The sequence below is a fragment of the Emydura macquarii genome, unplaced genomic scaffold (assembly GCF_026122565.2).
Source record: "Emydura macquarii macquarii isolate MOO-44397 ecotype Brisbane River unplaced genomic scaffold, CSIRO-AGI_Emac_v2 contig_212, whole genome shotgun sequence".
NCBI lineage: Eukaryota > Metazoa > Chordata > Testudines > Chelidae > Emydura > Emydura macquarii.
In genome coordinates, this window is record NW_027130349.1 from 12,359,158 (window position 1) to 12,378,655 (window position 19,498).

The following is a 19,498-nucleotide window of genomic DNA, read 5'->3' on the forward strand; positions in this document are numbered from 1 at the left end:
GCGGTGAGTGGACTGTTATACGGAGATAATGCTCCTCTGAGTTTACACTCCATAACCGTTCTTATGCACGCTACGGAACGTTAGTCTGAATGGCTGCCTTTTAGACAAGGGCGTGACCAGCTAAGTATCAAATATTTAAAATGACTGAAATAGTGTGGGAACATGGCAGCATGTCCTTAGCCGTGGTTTCCCCTTAACCTTCCGAAACACGTCTGTCTGAAATAATAGGAAATCCGTATTTAACTTATGGTCAAATCCTTCTGCTGGTCAAAGTCAGTGGTTCAAGGTTCCATTGACTTTAAGGATATGTCCGCTCTGCAGCTGGGAGCGGGCCATCCAGGCTGGGTAGACAGACTTGCACTGGCAGGCCTCCAGCTAGCACACTAAAAATAGCATTGTGGCTACTGCTGCACTGGCTGGGGGTTAGGCGGATCCAAGCTCAAGTGGCTAGCTTGAGCCAATGTGCATGCTACTCTCTTTATCGCACCAGCTTGACTGTGTCTGCCTGGGCTCTGATGCTTGCTCCCAGCTGCAGTGGAGACATACCCTAAAGGGCATAGGCCCTGATCTTCTGTTAATGCATAGTCTTGCACACATTGAGTAAAAGATGCTGCATAAGAATAAAGTGCTCAGGACAACCTTTTTAATAGTGGCTTTTGATGTTTGGGAAATCAGTTTGTGATAGCGAGGGCCCGATTTGCAGGCGTGTTGGTCACCTGCAATTGGAAACACTGCACTTGTAGCTAAAGTGCTTGGCCCATCTGGAAATTAGGCCCAAGATATCTCAAGCTGGACATCCAAAATCAGTAACCACTTTGCCAACGTTGGCCTTTAATGCCCAGGGTATCAAATGATGAAATAATACAATGACTGGACAGGGAAAAGATCATCATCATGTACAGCATCAGAAACCTCTTTGCTATTAACTCAGTTGGGAGTTGGGATTTCTTGCTACATCTCTGGATGCATGCAACTGCATTAGCAAGGGAAAGAGAACACTGAGATGAAAGTGATCATCCACTACAACAATCTCTCTCTCTCTCTCAAAATAATATATCCAGTAAAATTTAAATTTTGAGAGAGAAGCACTATGCTGAGATTTACTGGTAAAACATCAATCAAGATTTTCTCTTGGCTTCTGTCTTTCACTGGGGCAATTTTCCGGTACACAAGAAGAGAAGTAGAGCATAAACCGTTGAAAAGTCAGTTACCAAACTTCATTTTAAGCGTAAGGGAAAATGGTAAGATACATTGGTGTGGTAACAGCTAGCAAATACTGATCTTTTTACTGGTCACTACTGTACACGAGAAGGAAGAAAAATGAGGATCTGAGAGAATGATCCAGGAAACAGACAAGCAACATGTGGCAGTCACATGGAAACTGCAAACACAATAGTGAAACTACCCAAGGGAAAAAAACCTACACTTTACTGCTTGGCTCTATTATAAAGGCAAATGTTTGAGATTTTATTGGTATTTTGTGGTGTGCTGTTTAGATATGAGATACATTATTAGATGCTGATCTAAATAACTTTTAGGGGAACAATGTGTGTACTTGTGAAACGGGGCCAATCTCTAGCAATCTCATGTGGTTCTACCTAAAATAAGACTTCCTTGAAAGTAAGAGGTAGAGTGAATCGTTGGGTAAAAGAATGTTTGTTTCAAACCCCACGCAGCCCCTGGGTGAAATTCCTTATCAGATTTGTGAAGATGCAGAATTAAGATGATTAAACCTGATGTTTAGCCCATTCTCTCTCTTTGCTTGTTTCTAGATCTTTAGAAATATTGGCTGGGAGGTTAAAAATGTATACATAGTAATTTCCTGAATAATCCAGATAGAATTTGTGTATAAACGCTGGTCTAAGGCCCAGAAAATCAATGTCTATGATCTGCCAATCACATGACATTTTCTCGTGAAAGAAAATGCAAGGACTGGCTTGAGTTATGGACTTCATGGCTTGCATTGTGCAAGCTTCCCCTACAGTTTTGACCATGTAACAATCTTAACTGCCAACCAGCCTGATATTTTAGTGTTGGAGTTCTCCTGAGCAGCCGCTGGCAATAGGCAGATCACATATGGTGACCTCTGAGGCTCGTCCTCCAGCAAGGACTTAAGTAAGATTTGAAATAGAGTCTGCAGGGGTGAGAGAGTGGCGAATTGACTCGTGCACTATCTATAGCCCCCAAATTGTTTTTCAATGATAAAGGATGTGATGCTGAAGTCAATACCACCTATGGATCAGAATGTGCAAGCTGGTTTAGGAAAACATTTGAAACCATCAGTTCAGTGTGTGGATGTAATGGTATAGCCCATTATTTAGTTTGGCATTTTTAAGAGTAATAGAATAGAATCAGCATTGGTTAACTAAAATTTAGTGCATTCAGGGTGAAAAAAGTTGCTAGACTCAACCTTTTGGCCTGAGGTCCTCTGTTTAACAGTGGAACGGGTTCCACCCAGACTACAGTGTCCAAGCTTTGTCACAATGTCCGATCCACCTGAAGTGACATTCTGTCGGTGAGAGGTTAGCTCAGTCTGCACATCCTTTCAACCCTGGCTTCGCAGCTGAGACCACCAAAGTTACTGATTAGTGCCAGTTGTGTTAATGACATGGATACCATTGCCCTAGACAGTAGCGCTGTTCATGTCACATGACTAGCTGGCACTCATCTAAGATACTGGGCCAACTCCTCCTAATAAAAGAGCTTAGCTTTAGCCACCCTTACATAAGAAAATCACCACCACCTAGAATGTGCAGTTTTAGACAACAAGGATGACTTAGTTTATAAAATATTTTTCACAAAGATGTTGTCAGTCCAGCTCTAGTGGCTATCCGTGGGCCTCAGATGCTATTCCAGCAGTCAGGGATCACCAGGACATAGGATGCCCTCCTGCAGTGAATGGAGATGGGAGAATAGGTGAAATGAAAGCTGCTACAGCGAATCTACCCACCCTCAGATTCCCTTCTGTTGTGAGAACCTCAGCTGCTCTTTTAGTCTGGCTTCATGGCTATTTTGTGTGACCAGAACAGCTTAAAGTAGCTATAGCAGAACCAAGAATTTGGCCTGTTGTGTCCAAGCAAAAAGGTAAAGTGAAAAATGGGCTAAGAAAGAGGATTTTAAAAAAATAAAATGAATCCATCCTTCTGTACATGAAAATAAGGGCTATAATAGGTATTTCATTCAAAGGGCAATAAACCTATGGAATAAATTCCCAGGACAGGTCCTCCAAGCAAATGAGCATAGGGTAGGGGAGAGTCAGGTGTTTTTTTTTGAGAGAAGATGAAGGGAAAAGTGCCAAAGCAGAAGTTTGAGCCCAGAGGCCTTTTTCTGTAATAAAAGGTCAAGTCCAAGGCACAAGTCTGTTGCCTTTTCCTTTCATTGGTGTTTGTTTCACGGATGGTAGCAGCAGCTAGTAATTAAAAGCTGTTCCCCTCAACCAGCAGAGCCATTGTTGTTGCACTGCTAAGTGTCTAAGGCTGTTTGCACAGAATGGCAATTAGAGAACCATTTTTGATAAGAGGAAAAGTAACTTAATCCAAGAAAATGAGCACCAAGCCCTAGGCTTTTCTCCCTTAGCGGTTACAAAATTGAAAGTTCCACTTTATGCAAAAAGTCTCTCTCTCTCTCTCAATGAATCTCTCCTTTATAACAAGTCCTGTTGCTGCTTATGCTGACATTTCCTTCCATGGCTATAATTCCGACAAAGCCAGGCAGGCCTTTTAGTACCGATGACTATAACGTTCATACACACTTTTGTCCAGGTGGAAGAAAAAGCGAAGCGCTTCCATCGTTCAGTAACTATTAGTGGCAGCCCATAGAAGCACCAAGTTGGCTTTCCTCACAAGGGCCTCACTTTCCACAGTACAGCTCATCCCACTTGTATATAGGATGAGCAAACAAGCTTTGTAGAGGTGAAGTACATTTAGACTGGGGGCAAACTGTGCATTAGCTTTATAGCTCTTAATCCAGCTCAAGGCTGGATTGAGGCAGGACCTTAGACTCACTGGCCAAATTCCTGGGCTCCTCCCTAATGAGCCCCAGCCTGGCCTGTGTGTGGAGTTTCGCTTTACCCTGTGCAATGTCGCTCCATTAGCTGCCTGCCTTAGGCAGCAGGCCAATGGTAGTGTTGCATTGTTGGGATTGTCCCGCAGCGGGCATCCCCCTCCATGGTGGCATGAATTTCACTGCACACATTTGAAAGAAATAACCTTGAATGCTTTGACTGTCTGAACAACTTCTAGATCCAAGAACTGAGACAGACAGCACAGAACTGCTCTATTTGTACCTTTGGAAGCAGTAGCCAGCCACTCCAGTGAGACTCCTAGGGGCATATGGCATGGGGACAGAGTGTATGCGCCCTCCTGCGGCTGGCTTGCTTCACTGATCAGTGCGGAGTGAGGGCATGGCTATGGTCCCACCTTTGTAGAGGTTAGTGTCTCTAGCAGCACTATTTAGTCATTGTGTCAGGTGAATCCAGTGACTGGTTGCTAATACGCCACCTTTGTGCACCTGTGTAGATGCCCCTCAACCTCTGGCCGCCTCAAAATCCCACCGGGCAGTGCCAGACTCTATTTCCAGTTAGCAGCTCTCTGAATATTTAACTCATCAGTGCCACTGATTCTTGTTTAATCACTGAGCAATATGCAAGTAATGTGCTCCCTGCTCAGAACCAGCTGTTCAGATGAGTGATCGCATTTGTCACCCCCTTTGCACAGGGAGCAAGGCAACAGAAAGTCTCACACAAAGACTTTCTGTATCCCAAGAGTGGTTCTGCAGAGAAAAAAAATTACCACCACAAACAGTGAAACATTTTGGGAGTCCTTTTATAAAATCATAGGAGAAGAACTTTTCACTACCCATAAAAAGTTTGATTCCTAACAGTGAGTAATGAAGCCAGCTACTTACGGGATCAACCAGTAACATCTGGAGTTCCACAGGGAAACATAACAGATGCAATTTCTATCAGGTTCTCTTATTTTACCAAGCATCCATCTACTTGAGACTTTGTATTGAAAAAAGGAGCCTTAAATCTAGACGAAGAGAAAAACTGACCTATTATGTCATATCTGGCAAGGTTGGGCTATTACTCAGCCATAAACTTGGCCCCTATATTTGTATACAGCTGTCTTGGTAAAGGTCTTGTAATCATTTCATGTTATCCAGGACCACATTTATTTAGTCCATTTATGACAAAGAAGCAGCTGTTTAGCAGGTCTAAAAGGCTGTCAAGTTCATTCTGCAACTAAGTTTTTACCAGTAAATGGGTGCCTGTTAAGGCGGGAATAGAGACAGCAGTGGTCAAAATAGGGTGCTTGGCTGCTATACACCCACCACATTTCACCCCCAGCACCTTATTCTTCAGTTTAATCTTGCCAGCCTTCTAGAACAACAACCACCTTTTCTTTATGGGCCATGAAGAAATCAAAATAGCCTTCCAATGAGTTTGTCACCAGGTGATTTTATTGTTACAATATAATGAAGCAGTTTTTGTTGTATACTGCATAGTGTCCAAAATGTGCTGCTAGTATACAGAATGGAACCCACTGACTATACCATTTATATAATAAATAGCAGCTAACTACAAGAATGAATGATTCATTTGTCATTGAACTTAACTCTGCTGTGAATATCTTTACTATAAAAAGACTTTTCCCATTTTGTGTAAAGAGGAAGAAGGGAAAAAAAAAACTTCTAAAATGACTTTGCAACATGTGCTTTATTTTAAGTCATTACTGAATCAAAACTACACAGTATAACCTTTTAACATACCCTACCCACTCAATGATTTTTTTTCTCAGAAATTGCATTTTTTTAAACATGGAATTAAACCTACATTGCAATCATAAATTTTCATGCTACAATGTTCTCTAATGAACTGTTTGTGTCACCAACAATAGTAATTTAAGAAAATGCCATTTTTCAAGCTTATATGTACTTCTAGATTTGGGAACTTAAAAAACCCGTTTCGGATGTAAAAATGTAAATTGGAATATGTAAACATTTTTTGTATACCTGAAATACTGGAAGGAGGATATCAGATAACAGCAAAACCATTGCCTTAAATCATCAAAATGGGGGAAAAGCATCTTGTGGGAAGCAGAGAGAAGCACACGCTATTCAGTCTTCAAAAGGATTTAAGAAACGAAACAGCTCCTTAGTCATTCAGTTGGCTTTTGTCTGTCGGCAAGCAGTAATTGTGGGAAGATGACCCAGCACAACATCCCAATATTTCACCATAATTCATTAAGGTTTAACTAAGGGCTAAAACCAAGTTTGTTTTTTTTCCTGAGAAAAGTCATTGATGTTTCATGGAAATGTCTCCTGGGACTGTACAAATAAAATAGTGTCACTTGTTTTCTTTTTGCTTACTGAAGGCTGTCCACAGCGTCTTTGGTACATCGAAACCTCTGCTTTTCTAAAAATGGATATGGCTAGCATTTCTTCAACTCCCACCATGGCCTTTTGGCTTGGTTGTCCTGAAGGCTAGTCAGACTCCCATTACTGTATCTTGAAAGTCAGTGACGTACAACAGCATATTGCACAAACTGTATCACTCCAGAAAAGGTCCAGTGAAGTCATCTGAGGGATCTTTCCTTTTTCTTTACAGGTAGGAATTAATGGCTGGAAGATTAACTTACTCAGACAAGGCTGCAGAACATTTGGTTGATTAAATTACAAAGCAAGGTCCCCTGATTTTAAAGAGTGGACATTTTAAAAAAATCAAACCAACCAATCTTCTTCACCATTAATCCTTAATTTGAAAGGCAGCATGGATTCCTAAGGAAGTAGCTTCTAGGATTCAATCCATGAAAAATCATTGCTACCTAACTATAAAAGGCTTAGCTCTTATGAGATTATTGTGCTTTTTTTTAAAAAAAAATTCAGATGAAGCCAACTTGATTTGCAGTGTGACTCCAACGAGCTCAATTAGTTTTTTCCCTAGTCCATTTGATCATAGTCTCTGGTGAGCGGTACAGGAATATTAATTTGGCGTACAGATCTTCCTCTAGTTCCAGTTCTCCAGTCTCTCTTACTAAGAAAATGTCAGTACACAACTTCAAGATACGGTCCACGTTTGGTAGTTCTTCAAACATGATGGAGTGAGAGATCCCACTGAAGAACTCACGGACAAACTTGCCTATCACCAGGACAACTGAGGCATAAAGTCCCATGATGCTGCAAAACAAGAGAGGAAAGAGTTCAAAGATTTTTTTTCTCATCTGCTTATAAGTCCAAGTACAGGCAAATGATGATAAAACCAAGGTGCTGATGGATTTATGAAACACGACCAGTTCTACTGAATCATCTGTGTTACACATTAGGAATAACACGGTAAATATAATCAGTCTACGGAATTCCAAATTTAAACATTTCTTATAAAATTATTTCTAAAGATTTTTAAAACTGTATGCAATTAAAATCATAAAGGAACAAAAAAACCCCAGGTGGAAAAATGTGCCAAAGAGCGGAATCTTCCTGGAGATCCCCTATTGTAGGTTCTCCCAAATCATTCCTGCAAAGATAGCCACCAGCAGCTTAGCTAAGATTTCTCTACCAGAACTTGCAGATCCCTGAGATATACTGGAGGCTAGGATTAACCAGGTGGGGGGCTTCTTGACACGTCTCTAGGGCCAGTGGAGCTGTGCTGCTAATGTTTTCTCCATTGGCCACTTGCTTTGGAACCCCCCACGAAGGAATACTCAATCTCAGACTGTGTTAATTTCCCTGCAGCGTTTTGGGAAAAGACAATGCATGTCTTCTCTTGGGCCTTGTCCCCCTCTCCCTCCCAGGTGTGGGTTCCTGACCACACAGAGGGTTCTTTTGCAGGATGGGGATGTAGAAACAAATGCCCTCTGCACATGGATCTTCTGTAGGAGGGGACAAATCCCCTACCTTGAGAGAACAGGGATGGAAGCAACAGATGCACCGGAGGGCACAATTTTGTCTCCATTTATAATATAGAATGACAAACCTTTTAAAACAAAATAGTTCAAAATCAACTTCTTCTTTACCAAGCTGGTAGGCCTGAGTGCAGGGTTCTGATCCATCTCAGATTGCATATAAGGAATACTATGCCTTGGATAATGTGATGCCATACCTATGAAAGCTACTAGAGATGCTGAACCAGAAAACATTCATCTCCACAAAATCGTGAAATTTACACCTTTCTTAATGCACTTTTTCTTGTGGGGCTTGGGCCAGCCCTGCTCCTCTTTGATTTATTTTAGGTATTGGTGATGTTCTCAACTGTTACAATAAAAACACAAAACCCTGGTCTACAGGCGATAACTTTCCCAGTTCCCCTTTAATTATTTCTGGCAGTCCTGTGGTTTTAGGTACAAGATTCTCTCTTACCCGTAGCCAGCCAAGAATCCAAGACTAGGAGGGCTAACTTTGTCACTGAATACGAAGAGCTCAAGACTTTCTTCCTGTCTATATCTTTTTCCAAGCTGATTGAGGACCCACCACTCACGCACCCCATCTTTAGACTCATTTTTTATTAGCGAAACAGTGAGGTTTTCCATCTTGCCATCTATTGAAAGAGAAAACAGGAACATAAAAATAAGCATGTTGTCAATAAGTCAAACTTGCTGGGATCAGTTGCTTATTAATATGAAAAAGGACAGTGCAACCTAAATAGAAGTCAATTGAAACGATCTTAGAGCCCATTTTAAAATAGCTTATAGAACAGCAGTACAATAGTTCTCTAGCCTTTTACATTTTGTGTTTTCCCTTCCCCTTTTGGATTGTCTTTTTAAAATTTTTTGCACATAACCAGATGTCTACTGCTTGTTTATATGCAGTTAAAATATGGCCAACAATTTCAAACAAGTGCAAATGTCAGGTACTGCTCATATTAGGGACCTAAATAAATGAGGTCTGATTTTTAGACATGCTGGACACCCACAACTTCAAATGAAATGACTTCTGAAAACAGGTTATGTCTTAGGCCCTTCAAAGACTTATTCAAGATCTTAACTTTAGCTCTGACTTCAGTGGGACTACAAACAGTGTGTAAAGTTAGTCATGTCTTTGCAAAATCCGATGTCCTAGATTGTGAGTTCTCTGGGGTAGATTTGGGAAAGGAAGGGGAGAACATTCATTAAGATGAATGGGTCAGTTCACACTTCTCAGAGCTATTGTGTCAGGTTGTCTTCAGCTCCATGGAGCGTTCTGATTCATCTGAGAATTTCCCATTGAGATGAGTGGGCTACTCCACACCACCAAGTCTTCAGCGGGTTGAGCCTCTTTCCCCTACGCTACTTCCAAAGAGGAATACAGAGCCTGGGGGTCCCCTCCATTACCCTTGCAGCTCCCACTGGGTAGATGTGCTTCTCAGAGCCCATCCGTTACCATCTTCCATCCTCCCTCCCCATGAACCCTCCCCAGCCTTACTGGGGACATAGAAAGGCCATATCTAGTAGCTGAGTGGCAGTCAAGTCTCCTTGTGCCTCCCTCAGGCAATCCCCAATCAGGCCTCCCTCATTACTGTCACTGACCTCCTCAAAAAACAAGGGAAAATCACTGAAAAGTCAATACAGAGTAAAGGTTGAGCAGGAGTGCCCCTTCTAGAGTGTTGAGAGCACCTGTACTTAAACCTCTGAAAAAACAGGAAATAGAGAGTTCTGGTACCCAGACCTACCTTGCAATTTTCACTCTGCCCTTTAGAGCTGGCAAGAGCCACTGGGGCTATACTGTAAGTATGTTTCAGACAGGCCTGCCTTATAATAGGCAGACACGAGGAATGACTTGGTAAATGTGCCATTTCATGGGTGCTGCGTCCCACAGAATTATATTCTCTCATTTCCCTGCATCCACTGAACTGGCCCTTCGCTGTGTCAGGGACGCTGTATTGACTGGTGCAGGGATTACTTGCAGCAGATTGCCACACCTCATACTGTGATATGAAGAGAGGAGCAAATGCACCCAAAGCAATCACAATCCCTTTGTTTCTGGGCTGAGTTACATTGGTTGCACAAGCAGAGGAGCACAATAGTTAAGGTTAAGATTCTGTCATGGGTATTTTTAGTAAAAGTCAGGGACAGGTCACGGGCAATAAACAAAAAGTCACGGAAGCTGTGACCTGTCCCTAAAAATACCTTGAAGGGGTGGGAAAAAAAACTGCTGTGGGAGCTTGCAGCTGTTCCGGGGTAGCCCCGTTAATCAGCTAATCGGTGGCGGCCCAGGACTGGCAGGCTGATCAGCTGTTCGGCAGCATTCCGGCCAATCAGCTGTTTTCGGCAGCAGGCCCGGGGCTAACAGCTGCTGCTCTAGCCCTGCCCCAGCAGTCTCAGTATCTGTGACCAAATTTTATCCTTAACAATAGTCTGGGGATTTGTAGCAGTCTGGCAGCATACATGACAGTGCACTACATGGCAGAGGTAAGTGCAGGTGCTGTTCCAGAAAGTCCCCTTAGTACAATGGCCAAGATATCGTAAGGGGTCATAACATCTGGTGCCTCGGGGTAGTCTGTGCAGTGTAGGAGTGGTTGTGTACAGGCCAGGTGTAGCCAGCTAGTGTTCTCTAAGCCTGCCATGGTCTGACCGTTTCTCCTACTGTACCCACATGCTGTGTCCCCACAGTGTTCCATATAATCTGGAAGAACAGAGTGTCCTACAATGTCTGTCAGGGCATCACTCAAAGAGACAAGAGTTAAGGTTACAGGCTGAGGCTAGTGTGTACTGTAACTGTATATTTCCTGGTTCTCAGCGGTTTCTATTCAGGTGCACTTGTCACTCTGGAAAGGTAATCACTGCCAATCAACCTACTGCATTAATACAGTTGTTGGGCAGTGAATTCTTTCTTGTTTATACAGGATCTAACGCTATGGGGCTCTGATCCTTGGTGGGCTCTTTAAAACTATCAAATACGAATTATTATTAGAATAATAAATGAAACATCATGTAGCTGCCTAAATATGAATTTTGATGACTGATTTCAGGTATCAAAAGTTTTTAAATGTTGCTATTAAATTCTCTGTGCCTCCATTTTCCCATCTGAAAAAATGGGGGCAAACAATGCTTACACACCTTTTGTGACATGCTTTCAGACCCTCAGTAAAACACTCTGTATTAGCGCTCAGTGTTTAAATAAAGCTTTTTAGGGTTTTTCTTGTGTGTGTGAGAGCTTTTTTTTTTTTTCTTGTGAGCGGTGCTGGGTCAACAGCCCTAGAACCAAATACCCGCTTTTTACCCACACAAGAGGTACAACAGAGCAGAGCAGCAGTTCAAGCTTCCTTGACACAGTCCCATTATTGGCTAAACAGCCTTGTGGGTTTCACAATAAAAAAAAGGATACACTAAGATATTCACAGCCTAGAGTACATACCTTTCCATAGCTGCTTTATTGGTTTTGCCAGAGAATTACGAGGTGCCTTGATGTAGTATGGAAATATCATTTCTAGTGTCCTACAAGAAAATGTGAGAGAATAATTCTGTATTTTTGTATCTTTATAAATTCACTTAGACATCCCTCTTGGGGCAGCTATAGAATATGATTCCACTTTGAAGAAGGAGAGTACTGTAATTCTTGGTCTGGATTCTGATCTCACATCTGTTTTGAACCAGTGTCATTCTATTGACTTTGATGGACACACCAGTGATGTTCTGCCAATATTTTAACATGGTGTCCCATTCAAAATTTCCTTATTCACCTGTCATAAACCACGAATGCTGGGTATGTGTGCACCCAGGGAGGAGTGAGGGACTTTCTGAAAAGTGTTCCCCCACAGGTGACTGGGTGTTTTTGTCTCATCATTTTCCTGTGTGAGTTCATTTGAGAGCATAGTGACTGTCTAGTTTCACGCACATAGTTGCTTTTGAGGCATTTAGAGATCACTCTATATCTGACCTGTCAGTCCTCATCCTCAAAGGAAATCTGCACAACGCTTTCAAAAGATACGCCTTGGAATTTAAATTCGTAATTTTGCTAGATGCTAAAAATCATGGGCTGAACAGAGACACTGGATTTTTGGCTTATTATATCAATCTATAACTCATTAACAACCCCCGCCCCCATCCTTTCCTCCCTAAGACTGGAGGGGTGTTAAAGGGCCACCACTTCACCTTGAATGGTCCCTTGAAATATGTGTTAACTACTTATGCTAAACAATCTGTTCCACCTTGTGGTTAGCTGTGACACCCTGGTTGTTTTCCAGACTAAAGAAATCTGTGTGGCTCAAAACCGTGTCTCTCTCACCAACAGAAGTTGGTCCAATAAAAGACATTACCTCACCCACCTTGTTTGTCTAATATCTTGGGACTGATGTGGCTACAACGCTGGATATTACCTTAGAAGTAACATTTATTAATATAGTCCTTGGCCTTTGTGTAGGTGCTAGGAATTTTCACCCTTTTGTAGTTCTGTGCAAAGGCCAGGGAAGTGGAGTTGGCGGGGAGGACACAGTATGCTGCACCATCCGTACACCATTCCCCCCATTGCTACAGTACTCAGTTCCTTTCACAGCTGCCCCAGTGGTGGTGAAGGGCGTGGCCCTCCCGCAGAGCTTTGACAGTTCATTTTGCTATACGCTCAATGAAGTATAAACGAGAGTTCTGTAGCACTTTAATTTCTGCTGAAATTAAATTTGTTAGTCTTTAAAGTGCTACAGAACTCGCGTTGTTTTTGCTGTATACAGACTAACACGGCTACCCTTCTGGAACTCAATGAAGTATACTGCACGTGTTTGAGTTTTACAGTATATGCTGTGCTTTGACATTACATTATAGATAACAACTGTGCATCAGTTAGTTATTTGCTTAATCTGCTTAGGAGAAACATCTATACGAACAAGTCAAGAACATAACTTACACATTCTTTACCCGGTGCTCCCCGGACATCATTGTAGCGATTTCTTGTCTAGTTTTGTTTGGTAGGTTAAAGGAAAGCTTATCCGATGCTATTTCTGCTTCTGCACCAAGAGAGAGGTTTCTATAACAATAAATAAGAAAGATGACAGGTAGCGAAGCTCAATACCACACAACAGCCATGCCCCTGGGCTGTGTGTAGCAGATGTGGGTGTGCCAATCAAGCTGCACGGTGTCAATGACCTTTCCACGGTACCATGTGAAGCATCAGGCTACCAATACAGCTTGCATTACCCCCCCCCCTGCAGTTGTGTCGTGGCCTGAAACCTCCGTCATAATTGATGGTGGCGTCGTATGTTTTAGATGCAATTTTTGCTGGATTACAGTACAGTCTGACTATAATTTTACTTACTGTTTCAAAGTCAAAATAGAAGCCTAGCACAAAAACCGGCATGACAGTTTGCTTTTGAACACTGAGAGGCCAAACACTGGCCTTGGCAGATGGCACTTGACACCTTATTGCCTGATTAACCACAACTACAACCACTCTCTGAGTGATTCTAAAAACGTTCATTACCAATGGGCTCATGTACAAATGAAATAAGAACATGGTATTCATCCCAGCCCTGATACACCACCTATAAATGAGGGTGTCTAGGCTCAGGGTTCCTGGGGCCCTTGAGACAACATGAAAATGTATATTTGATTATGAACAGAAAACGTAAGAACAGCCGTACTGAGATAGACCAATGGCCCATCTAGCCCAGTATCCTGTCTTCTGACGGTGGCCAAGGCCGGGTGCTTCAGAGGGAATGAACAGAACAGGCAATCATCAAGTGATCCGTCCCATCGCCCAGTCCCAGCTTCTGGCAAACAGAGGCTGGGGGCACTTCAGAGCACGTGTTTCCCCCGGTGATTTTTAAACTGAAGTGCCTGAATCAGCCCTGTCACCATGGGGAGCTGGCGGGAGGCGCTTCCCAGCCCCTAGAGTACCTATGGGGTGAGCCAGTAAGGTTCTGTCCAACTGCTGTCCCTTCCCTGATGCAGCTACTCAACAGCTGCCCTGCTGACTGCCTCACAGGACAGAGAGGATAGTAGTTCTGGCTGCTCCGGGGCCTGCTTCCCTGCTGGGCTATGGGAGCCCCAGGAAAGTAACAGGGGAGCTTAACTGGCTCTACCTAAGCCTAGGGGAGCATCTAGTAAAAGATAACCATCCTCCCCCACACAGTCACTAAGGGTAGCTCAGGAGAGCGGGAAAGGAGAAGGTGAAAATCAACCGCCAGTTACAACAGCCAGTTCCCCGATTCTCTGTCCTAGCCCAAATTAGAGCAGCCCAGTTACTGTTCTACCCTCCACCAGCTGGCAGCAGTCCCCATGGATCACATGCCAGCTGTAGAAGCTCGTGTGCAGTGTGCAATCAGCCACAGCCCCTCCTTTCCCTCCACATCCCCTTGTGGCATGGGCTGCAGGGAGAGAGTAGGAGCTGGCTGCGTCAGCTCTCTGCCTGCTGAGGACTCCTCGATGCAGGGAGAATCCCCAACAGTGGGCTTACATGTGTCTTCTACTCCCCTTTTGCAGGGCTGGATTTCCAGTTAGGCACAGTAGGCACGTGCCTAGGGGTGCCGGCGTTCTAGGGGCGCCTAAACAGTGGCAGATTACTGCACGAGCACCAGAACTCTGGCCCCGCCCCCTGGACCTCCTCCTCTCTTCCATGGCCCTGCTCCTCCTCTTCCCCCTGAGGCCCTGCCCCCTGGCTAAGCCGAGCCAGTCATCCCACCCCTCTTCCCCTCTCCCACTCCCGCCCATGATGGTCAACTGTAGGCAGGGGGTACTGAAGATGCTGTGCCTAGGGTAAACGTAAGGTGTAAATCCAGCCTTGCCCTTATGTTGCCTGACTAGCACAAAAGGAGCAGAAATACGCCAGCAAATGTATCACAGATGACTAACTGTAGCCCCCTGACATTTTTAAAATAAGACGACTGGCCTTCAGGCTGAACAAGCTTGGACTCCACTGCTGTAAATGCTAGCTATGTAATATTCAGTCACACTTACTATATAGTCCACTGCTTCCCAAAGATAAAGGATCCAATTTGTGTTCCAGTTTATTACTGTTTTTAATTAAACAAACAACTGATATATTAGTACAGGAGTATTAAAAATGGACTGTAGATCTAAATAAATGAGGGAGCGATAAATTCCATTAGATAACAGAATGTCCTTCCACAGAAATAAAAAAAAAGGGTCTAATTAAATAATCTTTGATCTTAAATAATGGGGCTTATTTATTATGGGCCCTGTGTTTTTGACTGATGCCCACAACCCCCAGTAATCTCTCAGGGTTAGCTATTACAGCTGAGAGTATATCCTCAAAGTGACAGATGGCCATGTGGCTGCAACTGCCCTGTTCATGTGCAGCCTGTGCATGCCCCAGCATGGCTCTTACAGGAGACCCACAGTGTGTAGCAAAGCTTGAAGGGAAGACTTACACCGGGGGCAGTTGGAGCCCTGGAGTAAATGGGCACAAGCCCCAAGGAAGGGAATGGGCTTTGTGTCTACTTACTTCAGGGTGGCTCTAGACAGTGTTTCTCAATTGGGGTTCCGCGAGATGAATTTCAGGGTTCCGTGAAAAATTGAAACCGCGCCACCGAAAACAGCTGACAGCACCGCCGAACAACTGACAGCGCGTGCCGCCGAACACAGCTGACAGCGCGTGCCGCCGAAAACAGCCGATACTGTGCCGCCGAAAAGGGGAAGATGTCCCGGATTTTTCAGCGGAGGGTATCGCATGGCCCCACAGAAGTTAAAAAGGGTTCCGCGGCCAAATTTAATTGAGAAACACTGCTCTAGCTATACAGGTAGTTAACAAGTAACTGCTATCATCTCATGCCTTGCTATTTCGTTTCTTACAGCACCAAGGGCATGGCCAATAGCTCTTGAGACTGGAAAGCCTTAGTTAGAGGACTGATTGCTTCTCTTTTGCATTTTAATTGCGTCGTCCCATTAGTTATCTCTTTATACCAAATGTTTTTCCAAAGGCCCTTTGTTTTTTAAAACCTAAGGTTGGAATTTTCATTTTTTTTCTCTGACGCCCCTTTGGGGGACGCAAAATAAATAGCTGTTTTTGAAGATTTAGGTTGGGATTTTCAGATTCTGGGTGCCCAACCTGAGTAAGCCCAAAGCCACTGATTTTCAGAAGGCAAATGCTCACACTATCTGAAAATCTGGCTCCTCCAAAGTGTCATAAGTTGGGCACTCAAAACCTGAGGAACCCAAGATCACTAGTCACTTTTGACAGTCATGGCCTAAATTCTTTGCACCTTGTTTTAAAAGTGTCTTTTTAGTCAGCGAAGCTACAGTGTCAGCACAATCACAAACGAAACGGTGCTCTTTAGCATACTGCATGTCAGAATAAGATTTGCAGTAGGCTTGATAAAAATATTTCATAGGTAAAAAAGCTCAAGCATCATAGTCCTACTTTTGGACTTGCTTTTCCCCCTGCATTCTTCCAGATCATTTTACTCCTGCTTTTATAGTTTCCACCTTGGAGGTGCTACTGCTGGTCAGGGGCATTCTTGCTGAGGAGTTCTAGGGCAAGCCTCCCTTTAAAATCCATTAATGTTATTTTTTTGTTGCTGGGGGGGCTCGTTGTTGAGTGACAAAAATCATTCCCTTCCCATCCACCCACTCTTCAGCCTTTCTGGCCTGGTGAGAGAACTGGATGGGAAAAGAAACACGTCATCCATACATTGGCAATGCAAAACACGTCCATTCGACCAGCAGGCCTAACCCAACAATAAATCTTTCAAACCTTCATACTAATTACCTTTGAATACTCCATGAAAGAACTACAGTGAACTCAGCAGAAAAATCCCGGAGACCTTGAATCATTTTCTTTCTACTTGGAGGGCTGATGGTCCACAATGAATTTGAATTCCCTTCTAGTTCTGCTACAATTATATCTTCTTTTCCATAGTTCTCTAGAAACTGCAAAGCACCCTGTAAATGCAAAAAGAGAAAGGAAAGTTTAACGTACAAGAAACACACAACCATTTTTCCCGGTCAGTCAGAACTATAGGTGTACTACTAATTATGAGTCTAGTGATTTGCATTGATGGTTTTCCTCAGGCGCCAGGTCAGGCATAAGAGGAGAGAGGTTTAATTGAAATACAGACCAGCCTAGAAGGCAGTGATGTGAAAAAAAATAATAATTGCATTGCAGCTGAAACTGATTTACACCTAACCTAATGGAGAACATTTGCAAAAATGGGGCTGAATAAAATTAATCAAGCACATGGATTCTATGTTTTTGTTTCTTAGATCCTCATCATTTAAGCTAGTGGAGCTAATGGATTACCCAGAACACATTTTAATTTGAGAAGCTGTATGTTCTAGTCCCCACCTGTTTTGTGGGGCACCGCAAATTTACTTTAAACAAGTTCATGGAGGCTCTACACAGCACAAGTGGCTATCATTATATGTAATTCGTCTGACAAATTCTATGCTAGGTAGGTTACCAGACATCCCATTGGCCCATATGGTAACTTGAGGCTTTCGAAAAGTGCAAGGTAGAATTCAGGATGTCCAAGATACTGCAGGCCATGTTATTTGGTATTTTCTTTTTGGCCTTGGCTTGTTTCCCCTACTACTGTGGGTGAGATGGGCCAGGGAGAATCCACATTAATGAATTTTACATTTCTACCGCAAAACCTCTTCTGCTTTGATAAGTAAAACTTTTAACAAAGTGAAAATGGGGAATTCCACATAGAAGAATGGGGTCTGCAGAATCTTGTTAGTAAAGGAGATGGTGAGTATAGGACAAATATTTGTTCCAACGGCTGGAATATAACATGGCATAAGATGCAACATGCTTGTTTTTTGAGGGGGGAGGGGGAGAAGCATGCTGATGGCGTTTATAGTTTTAGACATACTAATTATATGATGCAAAGTATGTTTCACGTCTTTGAAATGAGTCTTATTGAAAAACTGGCTACCAAGTAAATTTAGGATCTGCTTCTGAATGCGTTTCTCTTACCAAGGAAATCCAAAGTAGCTTTGCAGATACGATTCAGTTAAACGATTACTAAAACACACTCATCTTAGGGAGGGTCCTAGAGCCTGGGTTCCAGCCCGAGCCTGAACATATACACTGCAGTTTTAGAGCCTTGCAGTCCAAGCCCCAGGAGCTCAAGTCAGCTGATCCAGACCAGCTGCAGGTATTTTATTGCAGTGTAAACATACCTTTACGGTCTCACCCTTCAAGCTCTTATTCATGCAAGCAGTCCTTTTTCAGACAAATTCAATGGAACTAATCATCTCAGTAAGGCCAGCACTACTGATTCTTTATTGCCACCCAAAGGAAATGAACGGACTGACTTGGCCATTCTGGATATACTGGATGTATGCACACAAATTCTTAAATGATAAAACACTCCATATTTTACTTACAGTATTACCCAAATATTCTTTTTGAAATGAATCGAACTCAGTTTGATTCAAATCCTTGAGCTGGCTCTGCTGAGCACTCATTGTAAAAATAGGCTGGAAAATAAAAGAACACATCCTTGTCAAATATACTTCATTCTGTTCCTACATTACAAATTAACAAATATTCTGTGTACTTCAGTCTGAAACAATCCCTCAGTGCAGTGGGGAGAGATTCCCAGGGATGGGAGAAAAGCTTATGCATGAAGCCTGAAAACTTCCAGAACGAAAACTCTGAATTTCTTGTCAAATTTCCTTAGATGGTCCAATTTTGTGGGAAAGCAAACTACCCCAAACCAAAACATTTAACCAAATTTGGTTCCAAAATGGTCCTAATTTTAAACTACCCCATCCCAGAAAGCGTGAAATTCCATCATTTGAAATTTCTTTCAGGCAAACATCTATTTGCATTGGTCTGAGCAAACGTGAATGAGAGAACACACGGAGGCTGTTCTGTCTGTGCCAATCACATCTCTTACAACTGTCATTTTAGATTCACTTCTTCAGAGAAGTGACCTCCTGGGCTGTTTGTGAATTTCCCAAGTTAATTTTCCCACTGGAAATCTTGTGTGTTTCAGTTCTTCAAATGCCGCACAGCAGATTTTAAACAGGAAATAACATTTTTAAAATGGCACAAATGACTGTGGAGAAAGGCAAAGCCAAAATGGTCTCTCTGAACATTCCTCCCCTTACCCACAGCCCCCTTCCTGGATCCTATTAAAAATTTAGGGTAAAATTTTAGTGCTTAAGGCACTCAGGAGTCTACGTCCATTTTCAAAGGTAACTTAGGCCCAGATTTTTAAAGGTATTTAGGTATTGCTTTGCTTATCATTGCAATACCTAGCTGATTTAGGAGCTGGGGGAGCAGATTTATAAAGGTATTTAGGCACCTAACTCCCACTGATTTCAATGGGAATTAGGTGCCTTAATTCCTTTAAAAATCTGTCTCCAAGTCTCATTTTCAAAAGTGACCAAGGCACTTAGGTTCCTATGTTCCAGCAACTTTCAGTGAGAGAAATCAAGGCATCCCTACAAATTACATTGTGGGCTGGGCTTTTTCAAAATCTGGTTGGACCCTGAAGTTGGCTAACTAGCACAAAAGTGGGCCCCAGTGAAAGAGGTGAGATAAACGTGGAATGATCACCCAAATATCTGACTCAAGTTTGGTTACATTCTTTTAACTTTCCAGGGGTAGATTGCAATGTAAATGT

At 42.9% G+C, this 19,498-nt stretch overlaps 1 protein-coding gene across 1 annotated transcript in view; it reads right to left on the minus strand.

The window, feature by feature from the left end:
* Positions 1-5,438: 5,438 nt before the first annotated feature.
* PIEZO2 (piezo type mechanosensitive ion channel component 2) overlaps positions 5,439-19,498 on the minus strand; it is a 427,523-nt gene continuing 413,463 nt past the window's right edge. The window contains 6 exon segments of the mRNA XM_067547859.1: positions 5,439-7,176; positions 8,356-8,533; positions 11,329-11,408; positions 12,802-12,930; positions 16,630-16,802; positions 18,252-18,344. Coding sequence (XP_067403960.1) covers positions 6,924-7,176; positions 8,356-8,533; positions 11,329-11,408; positions 12,802-12,930; positions 16,630-16,802; positions 18,252-18,344 — 906 coding nt within the window. The 3' untranslated portion in view covers positions 5,439-6,923.